This window comes from Lytechinus variegatus, chromosome 11, assembly GCF_018143015.1.
Source record: "Lytechinus variegatus isolate NC3 chromosome 11, Lvar_3.0, whole genome shotgun sequence".
NCBI classification, from domain to species: domain Eukaryota; kingdom Metazoa; phylum Echinodermata; class Echinoidea; order Temnopleuroida; family Toxopneustidae; genus Lytechinus; species Lytechinus variegatus.
In genome coordinates this window covers 5452041-5477450 of record NC_054750.1, presented here as the reverse complement: position 1 = coordinate 5477450, position 25410 = coordinate 5452041, and the positions used below count along the sequence as shown (strand labels likewise).

At 36.1% G+C, this 25410-nt stretch overlaps 2 protein-coding genes across 2 annotated transcripts; one reads left to right on the top strand and one right to left on the bottom strand.

Annotated features, from left to right (window-relative positions):
• Positions 1-4146: 4146 nt before the first annotated feature.
• LOC121424171 (dnaJ homolog subfamily B member 1-like) lies at positions 4147-5840 on the bottom strand. The gene is made up of 2 exons (XM_041619777.1): positions 5801-5840; positions 4147-4814 (listed from the first exon to the last, which is right to left on the bottom strand). Exons 1-2 carry the CDS (start codon positions 5838-5840, stop codon positions 4183-4185), a joined length of 672 nt encoding a protein of 223 aa, XP_041475711.1. The 3' UTR covers positions 4147-4182.
• Positions 5841-7975: 2135 nt separating this feature from the next.
• LOC121423762 (dnaJ homolog subfamily B member 4-like) lies at positions 7976-17239 on the top strand. Its single transcript, XM_041619249.1, has 2 exons — positions 7976-9313; positions 14283-17239. Exons 1-2 carry the CDS (start codon positions 8507-8509, stop codon positions 14520-14522), a joined length of 1047 nt encoding a protein of 348 aa, XP_041475183.1. The 5' UTR covers positions 7976-8506; the 3' UTR covers positions 14523-17239.
• The last annotated feature ends 8171 nt before the right edge of the window (positions 17240-25410 follow it).

Sequence of the window (25410 nt, the reverse complement as noted above, 5' to 3'; positions counted from 1 at the left end):
GGACAACTCTTCCTTGTCCGCTAGAGTGTTGTTTTCCATCCAACTGATGACATCATCAACCGCTTTGGTCACAACTTCCTTGTCATTGGGACTGAGCTTGGAATCGGCTGATGGGTCGTTGACGGCAGACTTGACATTGAAGGCATAGCTCTCGAGTTGGTTCCTGGCGGCGATTCGTTCACGCTGGGCATCATCCTCGGCCTTGAATCTCTCGGCATCGTTGACCATACGATCGATATCGTCTTTCGAGAGCCTTCCGCGATGGCCCTCATGCCTTATCACATACTGACATAAGTTAACTTATCAATTCTTTATAATAGCTCTTCAGTGATAACCAAGCACAGCTTTCCAAGTAATGAGCATGGTGATTCAGTCAGTGACCCCATTTTCCCCCTATCATATCCCACAATGCATTCTGCGGACTTGGCCCGAGGCCTCTATTCATTGACATGTACATGTAGGTTAAGGTCACGGTTTAAATCGCCTGCAGGAGGTACAAACTGCTGCAGTTTTTACACATTAACGTCAAAGATTAACAACTGGGGTTTATGAGCCAGGTTGATGAAGAGGCGGGCAAGCGGCGCCACTGTGGCATGGGGGCAGCTAAGTTGATGATGCTACGGGGTGTCCCACATGACAGCGACCTATAAATACCATGTGACCCCCTGACTGTGACAAATACCAAAGTAGGCCAAGTGTTTGCGAGATGTTAGCTATGAGGCAGAGAGAGAGGAATGTCTGGCAGCAAGCTCTGCTCTACATTGATGTAGAAACTCAACCAGGAGCAAGCGGCGGCGCTCAGTCTGACATCAAAGTCAGTCTCATGCAATGAAATATATACTGGTATCGTAATAGGCTTATTTATTATCATAGGTCTTAATTTAAATCTGAAATCTGAACTTAATACAGGTGCATTGCAAAGGATGATGAATGCACTACTTGTCTATTGTTTAATGATCTATGGATTCAGCCATCACGAACTGACTATGCATGAAATTGTTTAGAATGCCAAGATATCTAGGACCATGCAACTACCAATCAGGCGTTGTAATAATGTACATTAAATTACTATGCATGTACATGTATATGAAAGCATTGGCCCTCCTCGGTTCATCGGTTGCCTGACCTATCAGTAAACTTTATTCAAGGAAGAGAGGAAATGATTTGATACTCCCCTAATGAACAGTGAAAGAATGCGTAGCTTCCACCACAATGTGAACTGGTGGCTATTTAATGAAGAAAAGTGCGACTTTTTAAATTAAGTGTCACACTGAAATTTCAGTTGCATACAGTGGATGCACCCCCAGCGCATTGGTCAGATCATGCGCAAGAAACACGCACTACTGCATAGCCATCAATCAGATTACACATTTAAGTAACATATATACGCATTGACATGAAGCATGGGGCATTGCAAAAAACTTGCGATCAATTACACGTCTATTCTTAGTCCCCACTCCCCACATCAATCATATGTCTTGCAATTAATTGTAAATTTGTGACTGTTGATTTGCTTCTTTCAAGGAGAGTAATCCACTACTAATTTGCATCTACACTCTAGAACACAAATTGTGTTTACTAGGAATAGCGACATCAGCAGTCGCAAGAAATATACAATGCCCAGCAGGTGATGGGTTTGTTGTTTTGATTTTGACTCATCAGCTACTAACACTCAGAAGTCATGCTGTTGTGTATCATGTTTTTTTCTGAACGATACCTTTCACCAACATCGGGACAGAGAGTGACTGAAGGTACAACTGAACAAGATTTAAAGGGATGGTCCAGGCTGAAATATGTATATCTTAATAAATAGAGTAGAATTCACTGAGCAAAATGCTGAAAATTTTATCAAAATCGGATAACAAATAACAAAGTTATTGAATTTTGAAGTTAAGCAATATTTTTTGAAAAAAGTCGTCATGAATATTTATTAGGTGGGCTGATGATGTCACATCTCCAATTGTTCTTTTGTATTTTATTATATGAAATTAGGTTTATTCAATTTTTTTCCACCAAGAACTACAAAAATTGGATTGACAACTGATTTAGTGCATTAGATATTTTTTTGCTGCAGCTTATTTCATTATAAGGGAGACTATTATTCACACAAGTATGAAATAATGAAAAAAATATGATTTTATGTCATAACATTAGAAAACGGAAAGTGGAGGTGTGACATCATCAGCCCACCTAATGAATATTCATGACGACTATTTCACAAAATATCGCTAAACTTTAAACTTCAATAACTTTTTTATTTGTTATCTGATATTGATGAAATCTTCAGCATTTTGCTCAGTGAATTCTACTCTACATTATGAATTAAGATATAAATATTTTTAGCCCGGACCATCCCTTTAAAAGATCATGCCCTTCTGCTTTTGGGCAAATTTACATCTCACCTTGGTACTTACAATTGTAAACTCATAGTCATAAATAACCTTAACTATTCTTAAAAGTTTTCCTGCTCAAACCTGTTCACACTACAGCTCTACACTGCTTCCAAATTTGATGAATTTTTCTAAAGCTATGCTATAATGCTTAAAGGAATGTTTTTTTACAGAGTAAAAAAAAGGATAAGGTCTACATGAAGCATGGAGCTGACACTCCATGCATGTAGTATAGATGTATTAACGAGAATTGGAATCATGCCCTGTGCAATTATGGCAAAAAAATCTTGGCCATTAATTTCATTTGACAGAAATGAAAAGTATACTAAGAAGTAGTCAGTCAATCTAATGTGCATAGTAACTTAATCAATTAAACTTGAACTTAAAATTGAAAGACCACCAAAATATGAATAAAATTAAGCCCCCTCCCCTCCCCCAAGCATATAAAAATTGTCATGACTTTTTTGTGAAACAGAGATTCTAAGCAAACATGAAAATGAAGAACTTATAAATTTATTTTTTGCTTTCATAGAATTACTAGTAGACATGAATGGTAACTCTTTCCAAAGATGTCTCCAACCTATTCAAATACTTTTTTAAAGAGATCTGTACCTTGAAAACTTCATCCAGATGTAATTCTTTTAGAAATATATAGGCCTACAGTATTGAAAATGTACTTGTAATTTCAAAGTAGGCCTATGTTCTAATCAATCTAATGTACATATACATGTAGGGTGACTTGGGACTAATATGCAAGCCTCAGGTCACCCTTCACTATGAAGACAAAAAATAAAATAATGAAAATTCTTGGTGACTATGTACACAACCCACTGATTCATCTACATGTAACTTCAAAAAAATATATTTAGATCAAAATCAAACACAAAGAAAGAAAAACAAACTAGATTGATCAGTGAAAGTTTGAAAAATCAAGGAATAAGTTTCAGTTGTTAGGAAAGTAGGAATGAGATCATTTATACTAAATAAATTTCAAACTGGCAATCTAGTGAGTGGATTGTGATAAGTGGTAAAAGGATAACTTTCACATTTTCCATACGTAGATCTACTTGATTGTAAAAAATTATCGGCTTTCTCCATTCTCCAAAGTCCAAAGCAATGTTATCTTCATAGTGGTTGTTTTATGTCATCATAAAGAATTTTCTTTTCAGTTATAACAAATTTCAGCTTTTTTTCAATCAGGAAAAATTAGTTGTCAGTTACCTTAATATAAAGAGTACCGTACATCACAATGAAATCTCCAGTAATATTACCATAATCACACCTTTCTAGAAATTTTTTTAAGTTCATTTTTTTATTGTCTGATTTTGATTAATCTGCCTCCATAGAGTGTCTGGTCCTGGGGTGGAATTTCCCTTAGAAAAAAAATTGATAGAATCAAACCTACATGTATATTAAAGATAAATTCCAGTATTGGTAACGATCTCAAAATGACTTTTTACATTCTAATATAATGACCACCCAAGTGTCTGTTTGTATGAATAAAAAATATGTGCCAAAGGATTCTGGAAGAAATTGTGTAATTGCTGAGAAATAAGCAAAATAAGCGCGGATTCGGTCACTTCCGTCGGTCTTTATTCCAGAAATAATAATACACTGTCCCACGTGTGCCTATCTGTGTTGGTGATCTTCAGTGTGAACATTTTTCAGCATAGATTTCAAGATTTCACAAAGTTCAGTTTATAAAAACTTAACCAGATCTAGATCCTCGATGATATACTGACAATTAAGCCTTGTTTTACAGACTTTCTCATGAAATCAGTGTTTACTGCAACTACTGGAATTTCTCTTTAAAGCTTGTTAAGATACTTACATCTCTAAGTGGAATTCTTGCTTTGTAGACTAAATTACTCCCATCTCTGTTGAAAACTGAATGTGGTATGTCTTTGAGGGTGAACACAATATCTGCAGGAGTTTTCTTTGGACCTTGGTCTCCTTCTTTGGGAAATGTGATTTTGGTGCCTTCCTTCCATCCAGGTTTCACATTAATTTCAAGGATTTTGTCCTCAGTCCTCGTCGTTCGGCCATCTTCATTCAACACTCGACGGTTGATTTTCATTTTCTTTGTGCACCCACGGAAGATGTCCTCGAGTGTGACCCTTAGGTCATGGTGTACTGGTGGATCTTGGCGCTTCCTTTGACTGTTGCTTCGCTGTTGGTGGACTCCCGGGAACCCACCAAATCCAAAGTCGTCATCAACGTCCATTGCTTCGGGTTGGCCACCGGAGAAGTTAAAACGAGTGTTCTGCTGGCCGCCCATTCCACCAACATTAAAAAACATTTCAAATGGGTTGCTATTTCCAAAGAAGCTTGTGAAGGTTGCATTTGGATCGCCATGGAATGACCAAGAGTAGTTCTCTCCTTGTTCTCCTTGCGGGGCACCTGCACCTCCCTTCAGTCCTTCCTCTCCAGATTGTGATGAAGCAATAAGGTATGATTATAAAGAGAGAAACTTTACTTACATTGCCACTTGATTCTTAGCTGCATCTCCAATCAATCTTTCTGTATCTGTGAAGGCGACATAGCTGGGTGTGGTCCTATTTCCTTGATCGTTAGCAATGATCTCCACCTTTCCATTCTGAAATGGCAGTGTATACAGCCACACGCGTGTGGTTATATCCAGAACACCTATCTGTGGATACCGCCACACGCCGCCAGTAATAACAGTAAAACGCGTATGTAGGTCTGACCGTCTATATCACGATCAAAATAACCTCATTTCTTCATTAAATTCTTACATTCTAAACCACTCTGATTTCTTTAAATCGTTTCAATTTCATTCTCACCGTCTTCTTTCCTTGCTTTTCTTGTCTTGTTACAAAAGGCCGCCTGTTAAATAGCAAATTTCCACACTTTTTCTACTTGTGTCGATTCTCTACTGACTCTAGGCTATGTGCGTGTACGTGCGTACGTACGAAACTCGGGATTCGTGCATGCTTAACGCTTGGTATGAAAATTATTCGTACCAAACGTAAACGTAACCCAAACTGTGTATGTCTACTGCGCTGCGCTAACCCTGTATGGGTCTGCCACCGTACCGCGAAGGAAGCCAGAATCGACACAAGTAGAAAAAGAGAATTTGCTGTTAAACAGACGACCGTTTGTAACAAGACAAGAAAAGCAAGGAGAGAAGACGGTGAGAATGAAATGATCTAAGGATATCAAAGGGGTTTAGAATGTAAGAATTTAATGAAGAAATGAGGTTATTTTGATCGTGATATAGACGGTCAGACCTACATACGTGTTTTACTGTTATTACTTGCGGCGTGTGGCGGTATCCACAGATAGGTGTTCTGGATATAACCACACGCGTGTGGCTGGATGGTAAAGACACACGCGTGTGGCTGTATACACTGCCTTCTGAAATACACCTACACAAGAATAGGTGGTACCCAGATCAATTCCAATCGCTGGTGCTTTCCTTGGTGCCATGTTAAATAAAAATTGTTTACAAAGGATTCCTGAAAAGGATAATTCGTTTGTGGAAATATATACAGGTTCAACCTTATTTCTCAAATGTTTCTGTATAAATATTTTCTCAAGTTGAAACGCAAATGATGATCCAGGTATTCCTGTTGAAATACTTGAGGATTCGAGAAGACTGTCTCTCTGATATTCTGTGCGCACTCCGAGATGTCGAGTTTTGAAATTGAAACTCTCCAAGCGAGGTGGCTGATTTTATAGCACATGCGCCAGCTTCGGTAAAAGCGGAGAAGCTTCTAGTTTGAGAAGCTTCTCGTGTATACTCGTAGCGTGCATAATTTACGCAGTGTTTATAAATAGAGCGGGGCCTTTTCACACTGACTAAATATACCAGTATATGAATCCTTGGTATCGATGCATAGATCTGAATTACTGTAGGATGGGGGTCGGGTGTCCGGACACTTTATTAAAGTTTATATTTTTGAAGCCTTCTTTTTTGTCTTTGGATTACACTAAAAATACGAATTCAATTGAGGTAATCATCTTCTATTTTGTTCTCTATAATATTTCCTAACATTTTGCACTAAAAATTGATGAAACTTCGCTTGTAAATTTTTCCAAATGATTCTAAAATTGATCGTCCGGACACACAACCCGTCCGGATACACAACAACTGGGTATACTGTTTTTCGACTTCTCGTTTGGATTATGATAATTATGATAATTATATTATAATTGTATTGTTACATTGTGATCACTCTATGTATCTATTATGTATTGTAAATTTTGTATGTATGCTTTTGAATTTCATTTCTTTTGTACTGTATGTAATTTTTCTTTTTAATTAATTCTGTAAATGTTCACCATTTTATTATTATTGTTATATGTACAGGACTCTCTCGAAAGCAGTATCATATCATGGTTGTGTTTATGCCGAACTATCATACCTAGCCCTAAATATGACCGTGTGTGTGTATGTTTTTTTTAAGGGGGGGGGGGGGGGGGTGGCGATTACCGGTCGGGCCGGTGGGGAGAGGATCATCCTCTCTATAAAGCGCTATGAGGGCCTATGGCACTTTTGAAAACTTTTTTTTTCATTTAGCAATGTGAGCTTGACTACGTGAGAAATAAAAGTTTGGGAGGTAGGTCTCCTTTTATTCACTCTTCTTTTATGCTGTTCTATTTTTTTTTACTTTTTGAACTTTTTTTTTTTTGGGGGGGGATTAACGATAAAACGGCGGGGAGGGGTATATCCTCTTTATAAAGAGCTATTACTTTTGTGTGACTGGAAACATTGCCAAAACGAATCCCCGTCAAAATAGTATTTGCCTGAAATGCCGGAGCTGTTCCCACTTTTCAATGTTTTGTGGATGGCAAGCAAGCAGCAAAATGGGTGTTTCCCCCAACCGAAATGAAGCCCGGTGCGGCGGGAAACAAGCCATTTTTGCTCAGGAACCCCCGGGGGGGGGGGCCCACTTCCATTCACGAGTGGATACCATGCGCGACCATGGGGTCCCGAAAAGCACCCTAAACACGTAATTTCCATATTCTGAAAATGCACCCCTTAACAAGTACTGGCGTGTGAAACCCTACCCTTAACAAGTATTGGAAACAAAACGATACTCTTGGCAAATATTCCCTGAAATGAACCCCTAAACAAGTACAGGAATGTTTTATTGTTACGGGTCCTTCGGTCGTCTGCTTTACCTCATTTGGTTTAGTACGAACCCATATTCCCATATTCTACATCTCGCGCAAATCGGACTCTAAACACGAAGTGTTGGGGGAAAAAGGACATCCTTTATAAAACATTTTGATTTTGTTTTATCATCCCCACAAATTTGACCCTAAACACGTAATTTTCCAAGGGAAATAGATACGCTTTTTTCATTATTTTTGTGTTTTTGACACCCTTATCACGTTACGTACGTAACGTGTCCTATCGTGAAAAAGACATCCTTTTTACGTGTTTTTTTGGTCGCGCATGGTATCCACTTGTCAATGTAAGTGCCCCCCCCCCCCCGGGTCAGGAACACGCCAAATGTTGACAGCCCTGTGTATAACTCAAGGGGGTAAAAATCAAATAGCCAAAATGGGCGACTTACCGTATACACAAGTGTTCAAGCCTGGGTTCGCGCGCGCGCCTTGTTTGCCTTGTTTACATCGCGATGCTTCGAGAATATTCGTGTACATTCGATTTCATACGGGATTACGTGACGTCGCCGGGCTATCCCTGGCCAGATCATCATTATCCTTATGCGGCGCAGCTGCGGAGAGTCATGAGCTGGTTGAAAAGCGAAAGATTCAGAAATTTTTCGTTAATGCCGTCAAGAGCTTGCTCGAGTTCAAGTGAAACGATTGAGCAGTCGAAATCTCGAGGTTTGCTACCAAACACTAACGTGTGAAGAACATTGTTTCTCTCTTATTTTGTGCAACATCGATCAACGTCATCAACGAACTTGCCTTGGATTTGGTATCAACGTTTAATACTATACTAGTAGTTCGAACCTTTGGCTTTGCAATACTCATTTTCTACCCTGTTCTCCCAGCTGTTACATACAGATATTTAATTAAAGAGGAGCCATTTTAACTTTAAGGACGAACATCTTCCTTGTTATTTGTGAAGGTGAAGAATATTTCATATCTGTTTGAGGAGACAAAGATAGCCGTCACCTATGACCAAAATGGGGAAAGATTATTACAAGGTGCTCGGGGTATCCAAGGATGCCTCCGATGATGAAATCAAGAAAGGCTATCGGAAGATGGCACTGAAGTACCATCCGGACAAGAATAAAAGCAAAGGAGCAGAAGAAAAGTTCAAAGAAATAGCAGAAGCTTATGAAGTTTTAAGTGACAAGAAAAAGAAGAAAATTTATGATAAATATGGAGAGGAAGGACTGAAGGGAGGTGCAGGTGCCCCGCAAGGAGAACAAGGAGAGAACTACTCTTGGTCATTCCATGGCGATCCAAATGCAACCTTCACAAGCTTCTTTGGAAATAGCAACCCATTTGAAATGTTTTTTAATGTTGGTGGAATGGGCGGCCAGCAGAACACTCGTTTTAACTTCTCCGGTGGCCAACCCGAAGCAATGGACGTTGATGACGACTTTGGATTTGGTGGGTTCCCGGGAGTCCACCAACAGCGAAGCAACAGTCAAAGGAAGCGCCAAGATCCACCAGTACACCATGACCTAAGGGTCACACTCGAGGACATCTTCCGTGGGTGCACAAAGAAAATGAAAATCAACCGTCGAGTGTTGAATGAAGATGGCCGAACGACGAGGACTGAGGACAAAATCCTTGAAATTAATGTGAAACCTGGATGGAAGGAAGGCACCAAAATCACATTTCCCAAAGAAGGAGACCAAGGTCCAAAGAAAACTCCTGCAGATATTGTGTTCACCCTCAAAGACATACCACATTCAGTTTTCAACAGAGATGGGAGTAATTTAGTCTACAAAGCAAGAATTCCACTTAGAGATGTAAGTATCTTAACAAGCTTTAAAGAGAAATTCCAGTAGTTGCAGTAAACACTGATTTCATGAGAAAGTCTGTAAAACAAGGCTTAATTGTCAGTATATCATCGAGGATCTAGATCTGGTTAAGTTTTTATAAACTGAACTTTGTGAAATCTTGAAATCTATGCTGAAAAATGTTCACACTGAAGATCACCAACACAGATAGGCACACGTGGGACAGTGTATTATTATTGCTGGAATAAAGACCGACGGAAGTGACCGAATCCGCGCTTATTTTGCTTATTTCTCAGCAATTACACAATTTCTTCCAGAATCCTTTGGCACATATTTTTTATTCATACAAACAGACACTTGGGTGGTCATTATATTAGAATGTAAAAAGTCATTTTGAGATCGTTACCAATACTGGAATTTATCTTTAATATACATGTAGGTTTGATTCTATCAATTTTTTTTCTAAGGGAAATTCCACCCCAGGACCAGACACTCTATGGAGGCAGATTAATCAAAATCAGACAATAAAAAAATGAACTTAAAAAAATTTCTAGAAAGGTGTGATTATGGTAATATTACTGGAGATTTCATTGTGATGTACGGTACTCTTTATATTAAGGTAACTGACAACTAATTTTTCCTGATTGAAAAAAAGCTGAAATTTGTTATAACTGAAAAGAAAATTCTTTATGATGACATAAAACAACCACTATGAAGATAACATTGCTTTGGACTTTGGAGAATGGAGAAAGCCGATAATTTTTTACAATCAAGTAGATCTACGTATGGAAAATATGAAAGTTATCCTTTTACCACTTATCACAATCCACTCACTCACTAGATTGCCAGTTTGAAATTTATATAGTATAAATGATCTCATTCCTACTTTCCTAACAACTGAAACCCATTCCTTGATTTTTCAAACTTTCACTGATCAATCTAGTTTGTTTTTCTTTCTTTGTGTTTGATTTTGATCTAAATATATTTTTTTGAAGTTACATGTAGATGAATCAGTGGGTTGTGTACATAGTCACCAAGAATTTTTATCATTATTTTATTTTTTGTCTTCATAGTGAAGGGTGACCTGAGGCTTGCATATTAGTCCCAAGTCACCCTACATGTATATGTACATTAGATTGATTAGAACATAGGCCTACTTTGAAATTACAAGTACATTTTCAATACTGTAGGCCTATATATTTCTAAAAGAATTACATCTGGATGAAGTTTTCAAGGTACAGATCTCTTTAAAAAAGTATTTGAATAGGTTAGAGACATCTTTGGAAAGAGTTACCATTCATGTCTACTAGTAATTCTATGAAAGCAAAAAATAAATTTATAAGTTCTTCATTTTCATGTTTGCTTAGAATCTCTGTTTCACAAAAAAGTCATGACAATTTTTATATGCTTGCGGAGGGGAGGGGGCTTAAGTTTATTCATATTTTGGTGGTCTTTCAATTTTAAGTTCAAGTTTAATTGATTAAGTTACTATGCACATTAGATTGACTGACTACTTCTTAGTATACTTTTCATTTCTGTCAAATGAAATTAATGGCCAAGATTTTTTTGCCATAATTGCACAGGGCATGATTCCAATTCTCGTTAATACATCTACATGTATACTACATGCATGGAGTGTCAGCTCCATGCTTCATGTAGACCTTACATTTTTTTTACTCTGTAAAAAAACCCATTCCTTTAAGCATTATAGCATAGCTTTAGAAAAATTCATCAAATTTGGAAGCAGTGTAGAGCTGTAGTGTAAACAGGTTTGAGCAGGAAAACTTTTAAGAATAGTTAAGGTTATTTATGACTATGATTCTTACAAAGTACCAAGGTGAGATGTAAATTTGCCCAAAAGCAGAAGGGCATGATCTTTTAAAGGGATGGTCCGGGCTAAAAATATTTATATCTTAATTCATAATGTAGAGTAGAATTCACTGAGCAAAATGCTGAAGATTTCATCAATATCAGATAACAAATAAAAAAGTTATTGAAGTTTAAAGTTTAGCGATATTTTGTGAAATAGTCGTCATGAATATTCATTAGGTGGGCTGATGATGTCACACCTCCACTTTCCGTTTTCTAATGTTATGACATAAAAATCATATTTTTTTCATTATTTCATACTTGTGTGAATAATAGTCTCCCTTATAATGAAATAAGCTGCAGCAAAAAAATATCTAATGCACTAAATCAGTTGTCAATCCAATTTTTGTAGTTCTTGGTGGAAAAAAATTGAATAAACCTAATTTCATATAATAAAATACAAAAGAACAATTGGAGATGTGACATCATCAGCCCACCTAATAAATATTCATGACGACTTTTTTCAAAAAATATTGCTTAACTTCAAAATTCAATAACTTTGTTATTTGTTATCCGATTTTGATAAAATTTTCAGCATTTTGCTCAGTGAATTCTACTCTATTTATTAAGATATACATATTTCAGCCTGGACCATCCCTTTAAATCTTGTTCAGTTGTACCTTCAGTCACTCTCTGTCCCGATGTTGGTGAAAGGTATCGTTCAGAAAAAAACATGATACACAACAGCATGACTTCTGAGTGTTAGTAGCTGATGAGTCAAAATCAAAACAACAAACCCATCACCTGCTGGGCATTGTATATTTCTTGCGACTGCTGATGTCGCTATTCCTAGTAAACACAATTTGTGTTCTAGAGTGTAGACCCAAATTAGTAGTGGATTACTCTCCTTGAAAGAAGCAAATCAACAATCACGAATTTACAATTAATTGCAAGACATATGATTGATGTGGGGAGTGGGGACTAAGAACAGACGTGTAATTGATCGCAAGTTTTTTGCAATGCCCCATGCTTCATGTCAATGTGTATATATGTTACTTAAATGTGTAATCTGATTGATGGCTATGCGATTGTGCGTGTTTCTTGCGCATGATCTGACCAATGCGCTGGGGGTGCATCCACTGTATGCAACTGAAATTTCAGTGTGACACTTAATTTAAAAAGTCGCACTTTTCTTCATTAAATAGCCACCAGTTCACATTGTGGTGGAAGCTACGCATTCTTTCACTGTTCATTAGGGGAGTATCAAATCATTTCCTCTCTTCCTTGAATAAAGTTTACTGATAGGTCAGGCAACCGAGGAGGGCCAATGCTTTCATATACATGTACATGTACATGCATAGTAATTTAATGTACATTATTACAACGCCTGATTGGTAGTTGCATGGTCCTAGATATCTTGGCATTCTAAACAATTTCATGCATAGTCAGTTCGTGATGGCTGAATCCAAAGATCATTAAACAATAGACAAGTAGTGCATTCATCATCCTTTGCACTGCACCTGTATTAATTTCAGATTTAAATTAAGACCTATGATAATAAATAAGCCTATTACGATACCAGTATATATTTCATTGCATGAGACTGACTTTGATGTCAGACTGAGCGCCGCCGCTTGCTCCTGGTTGAGTTTCTACATCAATGTAGAGCAGAGCTTGCTGCCAGACATTCCTCTCTCTCTGCCTCATAGCTAACATCTCGCAAACACTTGGCCTACTTTGGTATTTGTCACAGTCAGGGGGTCACATGGTATTTATAGGTCGCTGTCATGTGGGACACCCCGTAGCATCATCAACTTAGCTGCCCCCATGCCACAGTGGCGCCGCTTGCCCGCCTCTTCATCAACCTGGCTCATAAACCCCAGTTGTTAATCTTTGACGTTAATGTGTAAAAACTGCAGCAGTTTGTACCTCCTGCAGGCGATTTAAACCGTGACCTTAACCTACATGTACATGTCAATGAATAGAGGCCTCGGGCCAAGTCCGCAGAATGCATTGTGGGATATGATAGGGGGAAAATGGGGTCACTGACTGAATCACCATGCTCATTACTTGGAAAGCTGTGCTTGGTTATCACTGAAGAGCTATTATAAAGAATTGATAAGTTAACTTATGTCAATATGTGATAAGGCATGAGGGCCATCGTGGAAAAATCAGACAATTCAATAACAAGACCGCTATGTGCGTGATATCCCCTGTGTTTTGATTAGCAAAGGTGACAGTCATAAGCCTGGTGATGAGCTCAGCAAGCAGACATGTTGGCTTTCTGGATTCTCAAAATGCTAAGAATTTACAATCAGGGATCTCCATTAGTCACCCACATTTTGAATATATACATGTCTGTAAACATGCAGAGTATTTGGCAAGCGATTGTTGTTATGATGTTATCCCTCTGTTATTGGATAGAAAAAACATTTCACTTTTCTTCTGCCATATTTGTCTCCACATAAATGTCTCTAATTTGATACGGTACTGTGATTTTACTATAAATGGGTCGCAGTGTGTTTCCTAGTGCCTTTAAAAACTTTCATATCTTTGACATTATGGTAATTTACCATGGAACTGGAAAACACAATTTGGATGGGCTCAGCTGCATATTCCTGTTACCATGGAAATTTTGTATTCATATCCCATAATGGCACTTTTTTTGCAATGGGACACAGATTTGAAAACATGACAAATTGAATAATCTTCAAGTTACATGTACAACCATACACACATGTATTATACATATGTATCTAAATTGTGGGAAATCCATGAGGTTGACGGGCAATTTCACCCTCATGACAGCTCAAATCACCCGTAAAATTCCCCCAAAATGCATGCTTTGGGGCAACCTTTCTTTGTAGAGTTGCCCCAAGATTCGTCACAACAGATATTCAAGATTAGATTAGAAATCAATATTCTAACTATGGCAGAATAATGTTATTTGGATTTACTGCATAATTTGCTTGTTGCCCCTAAAAAGTAGCCCTTAAATTGAAAGAAAAGCCCCCCAAATAAATATTATTTCCTACCCAGTATACTGTAGTCTGTATCTACCTAACATTTTACTCTCATTCAGATGAAGAAAACTCTTTTTATCTTTCCTGTTTTCACATAATTTTTAATCTTCTGTATTTTTGTGCATTTTTCTTCTTTCATTTTCCAGGCCCTGGTAGGGACCAGCTTGAAAGTACCGACCATCGAAGGGCGAACGATAACAGTCCCCTGCAAAGAAGTCATCAAGCCCAACTCCAGGAAGCGGGTGACGGGCGAGGGACTCCCGTACCCCAAACAGCCCAGTCGCCGTGGCGACCTCCTCATCACCTTTGACATTGTATTTCCCGACCATCTACCGAGCACCACCAAGGAAATCCTGGCCGACTGCCTCCCGGCGTCGTCGTCATGATGAGTTGTTCCCTGGAATGTTTGTGAGGCCTCTTTTGCATCAGGGTTTATCCCTCGTCACGATGCCATCAAACTCGTCATCGCAAGAGACATGGTATGGTCTCTCTGAATGGAATGAATGACTACAAGGATTATGTGGGAGGGCCTCTCTGAGCAAGGTGTGGTGAAATGAGCTTGAATGAAATGAAAGCTAGGAGGATGTATCTATGTCTGCCGCCAGGATTATGAAGACCAACAAATCTACGAGCGAACTGTATCTTCTAGATCTGCTTACACACGAAGAAGAATCTGGTGGTGTCCTTCATGTACACTGTATAGCAGAAAAAATATCATGTGGATTTATGCCAGATTTCTCAAACATATGCAATTTTAAAGAAAGCCAGCTAACATATTATGCATCATTAATTTTATAACATTACGATTATATACATAGAGTTGATTGCTAATCACTTTATTAAAGGGTATTCTGTTTGATATAGTACAGAGGTGTATATTGGTATTTATTGTGTTACTTTCAAAAAGTCTGAAATTCTTTCATTTTATTGTTGAACTATTTTTATAAAGACAAAAATGATATCCTGCCTGAGTTCTTTATACATGTGTCAGTGAATCACCATTTTATTGTCTGTGACTTTAGTGGAGACTTTTCTTTCCTTTGTAATCAACAAAGTAACAAGAAATTGTACAGTGTCCTTGATGATCAAACAGAAATTGGAAAAAAATTCTAGAGCATTAGACATAGTGAATAGGAAAACTTGGCATCATTGTGAAAATCTATGACAATAACAATCCTTAACTGTGATAGTCAGTTTGGGATTGAATCAAAATATATGTACAAGCTGCCAAAACATATAGTGTTATTTCAGCCTTAAACTGGCTGTCTATAAATATATTCAATTCAATTCTTTTTCTTAATTTCAGTTATTGCAAATTTCACTTTCATTTTCAAAAGAATCAAAAAGTTATTTCCAACGCTTTTTATTAAATTTTCTTCTGTTGGGGTTGTATATTGTATGTTCATAAATGAGAAATGATCATAATGAGTTTAATAAAAGAAATATTTTATTTTTTCAAGTGGTAGGCCTACTAATAGACCCATACATATTTCTAATTTCTTAAAATCATATGATATGTTGTAAATTTTAGTGAAAGTTTTAAAACAACTGAGTACATGTCTGTATATAAAAGTATTTATTGTACAAAAGATTATATTATGTTTTATTGAAACGGTGAGGTCAGTTGAAATAATAAAGTTTTGTGCTTTTATTTGAAAAATAAGATTGTGTGTTATAGCATTGTAATCATTTGTTGAAAAATAATAAAAATGGTAACGTGAATACATAGCTAGAAAACATGTGAGATTGTGGTCCATGGAAAAATGAAAAAATATTGCATTGGGAATTCAGGATAATTTCCATGCTTTTTCATATCAAATTAAGATGAGACTTCCTGGCCGGTTTTCTCAAAAGAGGTTTCAATTGTACTATGGTACCAACCATAGAATGTGCATATTTTTGTACATAATTATTGCTTAGTTCATTGTGTACAAAAATGGACAAATCCAATTAAATGTGTGCTTTTTTGGTGAAAAGGCACTAAAAGAGAAGTGCGGTAAAAAAAGAATCTGCATAGTCTATGGTTTTGCACCTGTTTTTAAATGATTGGCTGTGGTATCTTCATGTCATATGTAGGACATTTTGTATAAAAGTGAATGTTCTTTTTACATGTACAATGATTGTTAATATGATTTTGCATTAAAGCCAGTATTCAAAGATGATATTTTGCAATATCCACAAATCCCTTTATATCTAAAAAACAAATTTGTGGCAAAACATGCATTGCTCCTGTATTTTTTTAATCTGTTGTGTAACATTTTCAATGCCACACCAGATTAAAATGACGAAGGAGATATAAATAAGGATATATAATAGAATGAAATCAAGGATAATTCTAAACAATATGTATGCTTTTTGTTTGGTGAAGCATGATGAGTATTGTGTGAAATGGTTTTGAAAGGCTGTGTGTCTGTATTGTGAGTGAGGATACATTAAGGATCTGTTTTGAAGGTGTAATCTTCAGTTTTCTTTAATTCACAAGAAAAATCATTCTCACATACCAGGTAAGATTTGCAAACTGAAAAGCAAATGTCATGGTAAGCTGATTTTTACTCCTGCAAAATTTGTTTAAAAGTTTATTTTTCTGAACATTTTGCATTGACTTAAATTTTGGGCTGTGATCTAATTTTGTATGGTAATTCAGAATAAATTTAAAGGGATAAAAATCAAGGCTTGTAGAAAACATTCTCTAGATGAAATCAAATGCTGGTGTTATGTTGGTGTTTTGATTTTTGATGATTTCTCATGAAATTAGTTCTCAGGTGTAAATCAATTGCAAATTTGATTTGCAAAATTATTCACTTGTAAGTGATAGATCACTTTGAAGTAAAGTAAATCAATTTATTTTGTTGATGCATAAAGCAGACCAGCAATCATTTATAACTTTGCAATCAATTAAGACTTGTGATTGATTTTTGGATCAACTGATTGCAAGTTTATTTCTACGTCCTATTAGACTATTATCTTGTGGAAATTAGTTGCAAATATACAGGGAACTGTAGATTACCAGTATCTTAAAGAATGTGAAAAGAAGTTTTGATTGAGAAAAGATTACTGATTGCAGTTAAGAAAATAAAAATGAAATATATATGTTTAATGTATATTTTGCGAAAAAATTGAAGAAATTATCAAAACATGCTAAATAACAATGTATGATTGAAAAATGTAGTTATGTAAGTTGAATGTGTTTGTGCTAGAATTTTCAAAACATCTTAAATGAAGGAATGTATGATGATGCAAAATGAAATTATGTTGAGTGTTTTTTGCTAAAATGGAAGAAATTATCAAAACGTTGAATAACCGAATGTATGATAAAGAAGAATGAAATTATGTCATTTTTAATGTGTTTTTCTTTTTTTACTAAACAGGAAGAAATTAAATCCTGTCAAATAACAGAATGCTCAAACATTTTTTCTTACTCGATGTCTGTCAGGTATAGAGGAACAAAGAAATTTTGAATGAAAAAAAAGAGGAAAATATCACAGCTGCCAATTCTACATGAATGAAATTGCACGCCATACGCTTTTTTGAACTGCCATTTTGAGGTCAGAAATATCTACTATCAAAATAAGGTCGATTTCTGAGAGAAAAGAATAAAAGAGGTGTAGTGACTCAGTGACATATCACAATAAATTACACCATGTCTTTATTCATTGTGACTAATGTATGAACGCAAGGTGAGTTGAGGAAGTTCATGTAGTCTATCCATGCAGATTTAGCTATGTAGTTATATTTAAATTATTTAATGATGATAATAATAATAATAGTTGGATTTATACAGCACTTTTTTCAGAGGGAACAAAGCACTGTTAATGACAAGTTACGATTTTTTTATACGGATGTGTTTTTTAAGATTTTTTTTAAAAAGAGGTCCAGAGAAGAGGTATGGAGTGATGTTAGGAGTTTGTTCAAAGTCCGGGGGGGGGGTAAAGAATTGGAGCCGGCCTGTTTTCCGGATTTAGAAATGATATAGGAAGGAACAGATATAGAACGAAGAGTATGTTGATCTTTGTTTGATGAAATATGAAGAATTAGATGGATTATTGACTAAATACACAAAGTAAACACCTGTTTACGCATTGGCTTCCGTTTTAAGCATTGCCTTCAATGATTGGAAAATGATTCCGAGAGTTTATGTATTTTTGTTTTCCATTCATGCATCTATTGCAGGAAAATACTCAAATTTTACAATGTAAACATGTGATTTATGTCCCAAAACACAAAATATATTAGATAATTAATGCCAGGCTTTTGACAGTACTGAATTTTTTGCTGTTTGATATAGGGGGGGGGGCATTGGTAAATGCTGAAGGAAATAGCCTCTTTGCCAGCATATAATCAATTTGACTTAAAGTGTAGTCAAAGTTTAGAATGAACAGATGCCTTTATACTTTTTTACAATGATTACTTACAGGTATAATACATCTTTTCATTTTATTTTGGACCATTGGGCATTGGCCCATTTATGAGTGTATATGAATTTGTATTTTACAAAAACTTACAGATATGATTTTTATCTTATGAAGGACTGAAAAAGAGACTACAAAAGTCTCAATGTCTGTCTGGTTGATATTGAATTGTTTTTATAATATATGAGAATGAAAAACACTCTTTTCTAACAAACTGAATGATATACTGTAGAGGGAAATATAAACCGTTGGTGACAAACAAGGAAATGATTTAGTTATGTAAAAGAGATTCGTAATACTTTACATGCAAATTTTAATTATGTTGTATTGAAATAAAAAGAATAACAAATGTGAAATTAATGAATGATTCTTGATGTTATCTGTCGATTTGTTCGTAATTAATCTGTTAACTTGCTAATTACAGTTTTGAATTGCAAAGATTCAGTGAATAAGTTACATTTGGGGGCAAGGGATATCTAAGGAATGTGACTGATCGAGTTAATCTTAACTATGGAAGTCCAGCAGCACCATAATGACCAAATTATTTGTTGGCAACTGAGAAGGATCATGCTTATATATGCCAAAATAATAAACAAAGGAGATGATTTTGAAAAGGTGTATCCACTCTTGGTGATATCACTGGCCTGCAATAGTTAGGATTGATTAGGGTTGAGATTCATTTGATCAATTACAATCCCTTGTAAGACTAGCCCCTTGCATAATGTAAGAGAAACGTTCAATGAAATTATAGATCAAAAGGAAATGTTTTGGAAAGAGAAGGTTTGGAAGTGTTTCCAAAATCTTCTTAATTTCATTTGAGAAAAACTCTTTGGGTCGCAGATACGGTTTATATATTTTTTTGCATATGTTTTTCAGTATCAAATAATGCAATTTACATGCATAATACTTATCTGTGTATGACTGTTGTATCATCCAAGAAATGTACTGGAAAGGTGGAATAAAACTCACTGGAAAAAACAGACATTTTATCGAAGAAAGTGATGTTGAATTTCATGATTGTTTGAATTTGTTATTTTGGGGAATAATTGTTGTTAAATGTAGTACAAGTTAATTTCAATAGACCTCAGATGAGGTTATTGAATTCCACATGTTTGGAAAGAATACCATAACAATATACTGGTAAATTTGCATTTGACCAATGTCCTTCTGTGCCATATGTTTATATATCACAGAATATCTACTCTTGATTATTTGCATCACCAAACCCAAATATTTATTTTTTCACCACATTTGTGACCTTGTGTTGTAGTGATATTCCTGTGGTGTGATTTTATCAAACTCCTTTAGAATTATACAACACAAGGACAATATAACAAAAGTAAATCTTAGCCAGATGTATTTATAGTTTAAACAACAAATAAATTTATTCTTCATTATGTACAATTACACATGCATGTGATAATATACATGTATGCTCTTCGAAAATACAATTCAAATCAAATGGAATGGAATATTAAATTGAGTTATGGTATTATGTACATGGATATTTAGGAGAGCTTAAAGAAAGCTCAATTAGGGCTACACCCTAATCAGTCAGCATGGATCTAGATTAGCTATCCTACAGATTAAGATTAGGTAGAGGGCAGATATTGGGGCCACATTTAATCCAAATACATCCCTGTTTAATTCCCAACATGTCCTCATAATTTCACCAGACCCCCTTTCGGTGACGCATCCTAACGAATAAGATTTTCACCAGCAGCTGGTAATTAGAAAAAAAGGTTGTTTTAATTCAAGCAACTGTGTGTATGTTTTCTTTACATCTAAATCATTCCTGAATAGACAATTTATTCATCCAAGCTATCAATAAATGAGTTATAGTAATGATAGGCTAGCACGTAACTACAGTTGTATATAGTATGAATGTTTCTCTTTCACAATAACTCATTTTCAGAGAAATTCATTAATATTAAACAGAAGAAACAAGTACAGAAATATCCACTCCTTTGAGTAATAACAATAATGGCGGATGGACGCAATACTATTAGTCTATATTACATTACAGTGTATTGCATATATATTACATATAATACAGTGTTCTATCATACAATACATGATCTCACATGACCAAGTATATATATATATATTACACTAATACACTTTAATACCTCATTATTACAACAAAGCTAGCCAAAATCCTTCTTGAACACTATTCATCATGCCCCCGGCTTATATAGGCCTTGATGGTATTAATACAAATTGGCTGGCAGGCCAATAGCTCTATTGTGTAAAATAAATGGTATACAATACATTGTTATAAATCATTAATGATTTGGATCAAGGTTTTATAAGATTGACAAGGTGATATCATTGAAAAAAGATCTCTCAATTTAATGGAAGGCCATTACATGAATATACAGAAGTATTATTTCTATAACAAGAAAGCAGTTCTTGTTTCTAAGAGGCCATTTTCATAATAAATACAAATTAATTCATAGTCGACAACCAGGGAGGGGGGTGTTTTCACAAAGAGTTGAGTGTGACTTAGTGCTGACACTCACATGATAGTTAACACGCAATCTCATTGATTAGTACACAGTAATGCACATCCTCTTAGTATCATGTTTCTCAGTCATAGATGTTTATATTCAATCAAATTACAGCGATTAGACAAGGATGAATAGGATTTTAATTTTAAAAATTTCTATCCAGGCACTTTGCAATGGATAAATCATATAAATTTGGATTACAGTATGAAAATGGCCCCATGACAACAGACAGTAATAACTACTTTATTGAAAACATTGAACATTCAGAATGCATATGTGACATCATCTGTATGGACGGATCATATGAATATTCATGAAATTGAAAGTACTGGTACATCCAAATATACCTATGTTGTGTAAAGTACATTGATAAAGAAGGCAGAATGGAAGAAAACACAATTTTTACCGAGGCGTGAACAAACATGTAGTGTAAATATATAAAGATATATAAAGATATAATGATAATTCAAGTTTGCATAAAAGTTATCTGTTTATTTATTAATTCAATCAAGGTACAAATCAGATAAAAGACACCTTTTAAACAGAATTCACCAAAATATGTTTCTTTGACATCAGCAGAGAGTCCATTAATGTGAAAATTGTAGCAAAATACATGTACATTTATCAATTAAGCCTAATCCTAAAATTAGGCCCTTACATATAGAAAAGATATTTTATGAATGCAGAATGTTTAATTTTCACCAATTTCAAACCCTCTGTTCATTTTTCACTGGTGTCAGTAAATGAGAGTGTAACTGATACCTTTAAGCATCACTATATATGATTGTCTATCGACCTAGGTCATGCATGCTTACAGAAGCGAAGAAAATCCCAGCCTACAGGCCGGGCTACACATTGATTCCATTTCCCTGCGACCGTACATCAAGCATGCGGTACCCCTTCCTATTTGATTGTTGTACGACTCGATGCATCCACTCAACGCATCATCTTCCACTAACTTCCACTCCACAGCATGTGACATTCAAGACTCGTCCAACTTCAGTGGAGTTCACCCGGCATGTATTCATGCCATCAGACAGCCTTGTACCAGAGTATCACAGACAAATATGTATGAAAGGACTATTAAGGAGTGATACAATATAACAGCTAAAATTGATTTTAACAATCCACGGACCAATCAAACGTTTAAAAAAAATTGTTATCATCTGACTTAAAATTGATTTTAGTGGTTTCTGTATGGTATGATGGGAGTGATTTACAAACCGCTAAAATTAATTATAACACATGCAATCCATGGACCAATCTAATGCCATAGAATTGATTTGTCTTATTTGAAATTAATTTCAGTTGTTATCAATCAACCCCCGGGTCTATACAAGATTATTTGCAAATATGGTTGAAGAGAATGTTGGAAGATTGATTTGGATCCACATACAAATTATTGGCAAAGAATAAAGTGATAGGCACCGATATCATACAGATACAATGTAAATAGATTTGGCATATCATATTATGTAAGCACATTTGGTCAGCTAATTGGCGCTCATCCTATAAAAGATGATGTTTGTATCCTTCGGCAAACTATGATGTTTTCTAATACATGTACTGTCGTTTACGCGAGTTTGCTCTAGTCTGAAAGTCCCGTGGCTGGTTGGAATTCCTTCCATTCATAGGCTTGCCTAGACCTAGACCTTGATTGGGGATTCATTGCTGTATTATACTACATTCCATTTCTTTACCCCTAACCCCCCCCCCCATGTTGAGTACAGGCATGATGTACATTCACAAGACAGGGTCACTTCCATTGGAATTGATTAGAAATTTGGCCAGTTTTTTTAATATTTGGGGTAGTGTGATTTCCTATCAGCAAGAAATTTACCCACATTGTGCTGCACTCAACCCGGTGAGGTGAATGGGTACCCAGCAGGATTAATCCTTTGAATATGCACTGAGCGCTGGGAAGGCAGCTCGAGCTAAACCTGCAGGGGTAGTGAGGATATTGACCCTTGGAAAAAGATTATTTCTTAATACCCCCCTCCTCTCCTCCACATGGCTGTTATATTCTGTGGAAATATACATGTACGAGATATATCCTTGGAAGGGGGGTTTGCTTAGACCTTGACTGACTGACTCTCATTGACACATTCCTTTCTGTCTAAGCCTACCCCCCCACCCCCTTTCGATCACCACCTCCTTTCTCTAGCTCATAAAATGATCTACATTTAGAGTACAGTCATATCCTCATGGGGATAGCCAAGATGCTCGATTGGTTTACCCAGACTGCCAAGGAAGCAGGGGTACATACATCTCTTACAATGTGAGCAACTCTATAGGACCAATAGTTCTACATCCTATCCAAGGGCCTGGTGATGAAGATCAATGCTTTAATGCAAAATGGACCCAACTGTCACCCTGCTATAAAACCAACACATAGTTTGAGATTTGGAGGGAGGAGTGATAATTATACTTGCTTATATAGCACTTAACACTTTATCAGAAATATCTAAACACTCTACAGTAATGCAGCATAATTACAGATCAATTTACTTTTTGTGGCAAAATGAGAAAGGTAAAATAATAGAGCAAATCACCATTCAATGGAGAGTCACTCTTTTTAAGAGTAAACCATAAGAAAATGATAAAGTTTGAGGGGTTGGGAAAGGGGTATTGAACCCCTAGACCCTCTCATAACTTTGCTCCAGCCTTCAAACTTGACTCATACTTCAGGCAGGAAGCCCAGGTATGACTCAAAACAAAGGAATGTCCTGCTTTCCCTTAACATGCCACATTTCCTTGCACATTAATGCATGATAACATGTAACCCAGATCATTGCAATGCTCACAGAATCATCATGATCTCCATATGGAAGAGATGGTGGAATGCCTCGGGCCCCAGTTTGGCTTGGAAAGTGAGCCAAAGATCATTATTCGTGGGAGATGGTAATCTAACGAAGTCAAGGCTCAAGTAGGTTGTTCTTGAATACATGTCTGTCATAAATTCAGAATTTCAATACCTTTGAAAATTTTGTGTATCTCATGATATTAAGTTGTCAAATATTTTTTTTTTCAATGTGAACATACCCATGTTGAATAACTGTATACATTCACACACTCAATATTAATCACAGAGCTCACATTATACATGCATAGGAACTTAACATACTCAATGTTCAAGTGGATATCTGCATTACACAGATTGTGTTACATAGTAACAGCTTCAGAGATTCATCTACTTGAAGAAATCTTAAAGAATTATGTCAGAAAAAAATGTCCATGTGAACATATCAATCATTAATTTGTTCTCATATCCAGTGCTGATCATAAAACATGCCATTGGCACTGCATTTTTCCATCCTCTTGCTTGCAAATATAATGCGACAGATGTAACACTTGTATTTCCAGTGATGAAGATACAATGTTAAATTTTTCAAAAATCTCCAGAAAAGAGCATTAACTTAATGAGTCTAGAAAAAATCATTCCATGAGTACACAACAGTAAATAGACCCATTCAAAAATAATGTGCAGTGGTGAGCTGGCTATTAATTGCCATACACACAAAAAAGAAGAGATGCCCCGCCCCCCTCTCTCCCCAAACATCGAAGTGTGTACGGATAGATGAGAGTAGTGATGATTGGTGTACATGCATACCACAGATAATAACTGAATGAAATAGTTTCAGTGCAGATTTCATTCAGGAAAAGTTATCTGGATGACAAGCTGACATGTACAAGAATATTTTTGGAATGCAATGTACTTAAGTTTCACATTCTCTCATGCTGAGGTCTTGATGAAAACTGTTGTTTTCCCGTTCTCTCTCTACCGGCCTTAGCTGCCAACCTGAACAAGAATATTTCAGTATTTTCAAGGCTGAAAATCAATATTTTGGTGAGGAAATTAGTATTTTCACAGGAATACCATAGGACAACACATAAACTGAAACTTAAGAAATCAGTATTTTGCATGAAACCATCAGTATTCTTCTCTATTTTCAGTACTAAATACGGAAAATCAGTACTACTTGGCAGCTCTGCTACCCCCTCTCTTTCTCCCTCTCTCTGATTCTCTCTCCTTCTCCCTCTACCTCATTTCTTTTATGATACAAGTGAGTAACAGACTCGCCATTTCTAACCACATAGAAAGGAAGTTATCAATTAGCAACTTTGCTGGGCATGACTCACAGCTGGGCTCATAATTAATTTGGGGATCCATTGTTTTGTTCCCAACTTCTGATCCTGCAACATCATGAAAAGCTCAATGCAAAGCACACAACAAAGCTGGCAACAGTGCAGTGCCCTTCGTTGCCGCCCTAAATGCAGTGTTGATATGTTCGGTTTCTTTCAAATCCGTTTTAGATCATATGAGAGTCACATGACCGGTTACGCAATTACTTGTA

Excerpts from the sequence above, each read along its gene's own strand:
- LOC121423762 (XM_041619249.1), top strand. The coding sequence starts at position 8,507 with ATGACCAAAATGGGGAAAGATTATTACAAGGTGCTCGGGGTATCCAAG. Across the intron at positions 9,314-14,282 it reads CAAGAATTCCACTTAGAGAT|GCCCTGGTAGGGACCAGCTT; the intron begins GTAAGTATCTTA and ends TTCATTTTCCAG.
- LOC121424171 (XM_041619777.1), bottom strand. The coding sequence starts at position 5,840 with ATGGCACCAAGGAAAGCACCAGCGATTGGAATTGATCTGG. Across the intron at positions 4,815-5,800 it reads AGCGATTGGAATTGATCTGG|AGGAAGGACTGAAGGGAGGT; the intron begins GTACCACCTATT and ends CACAATCTGGAG.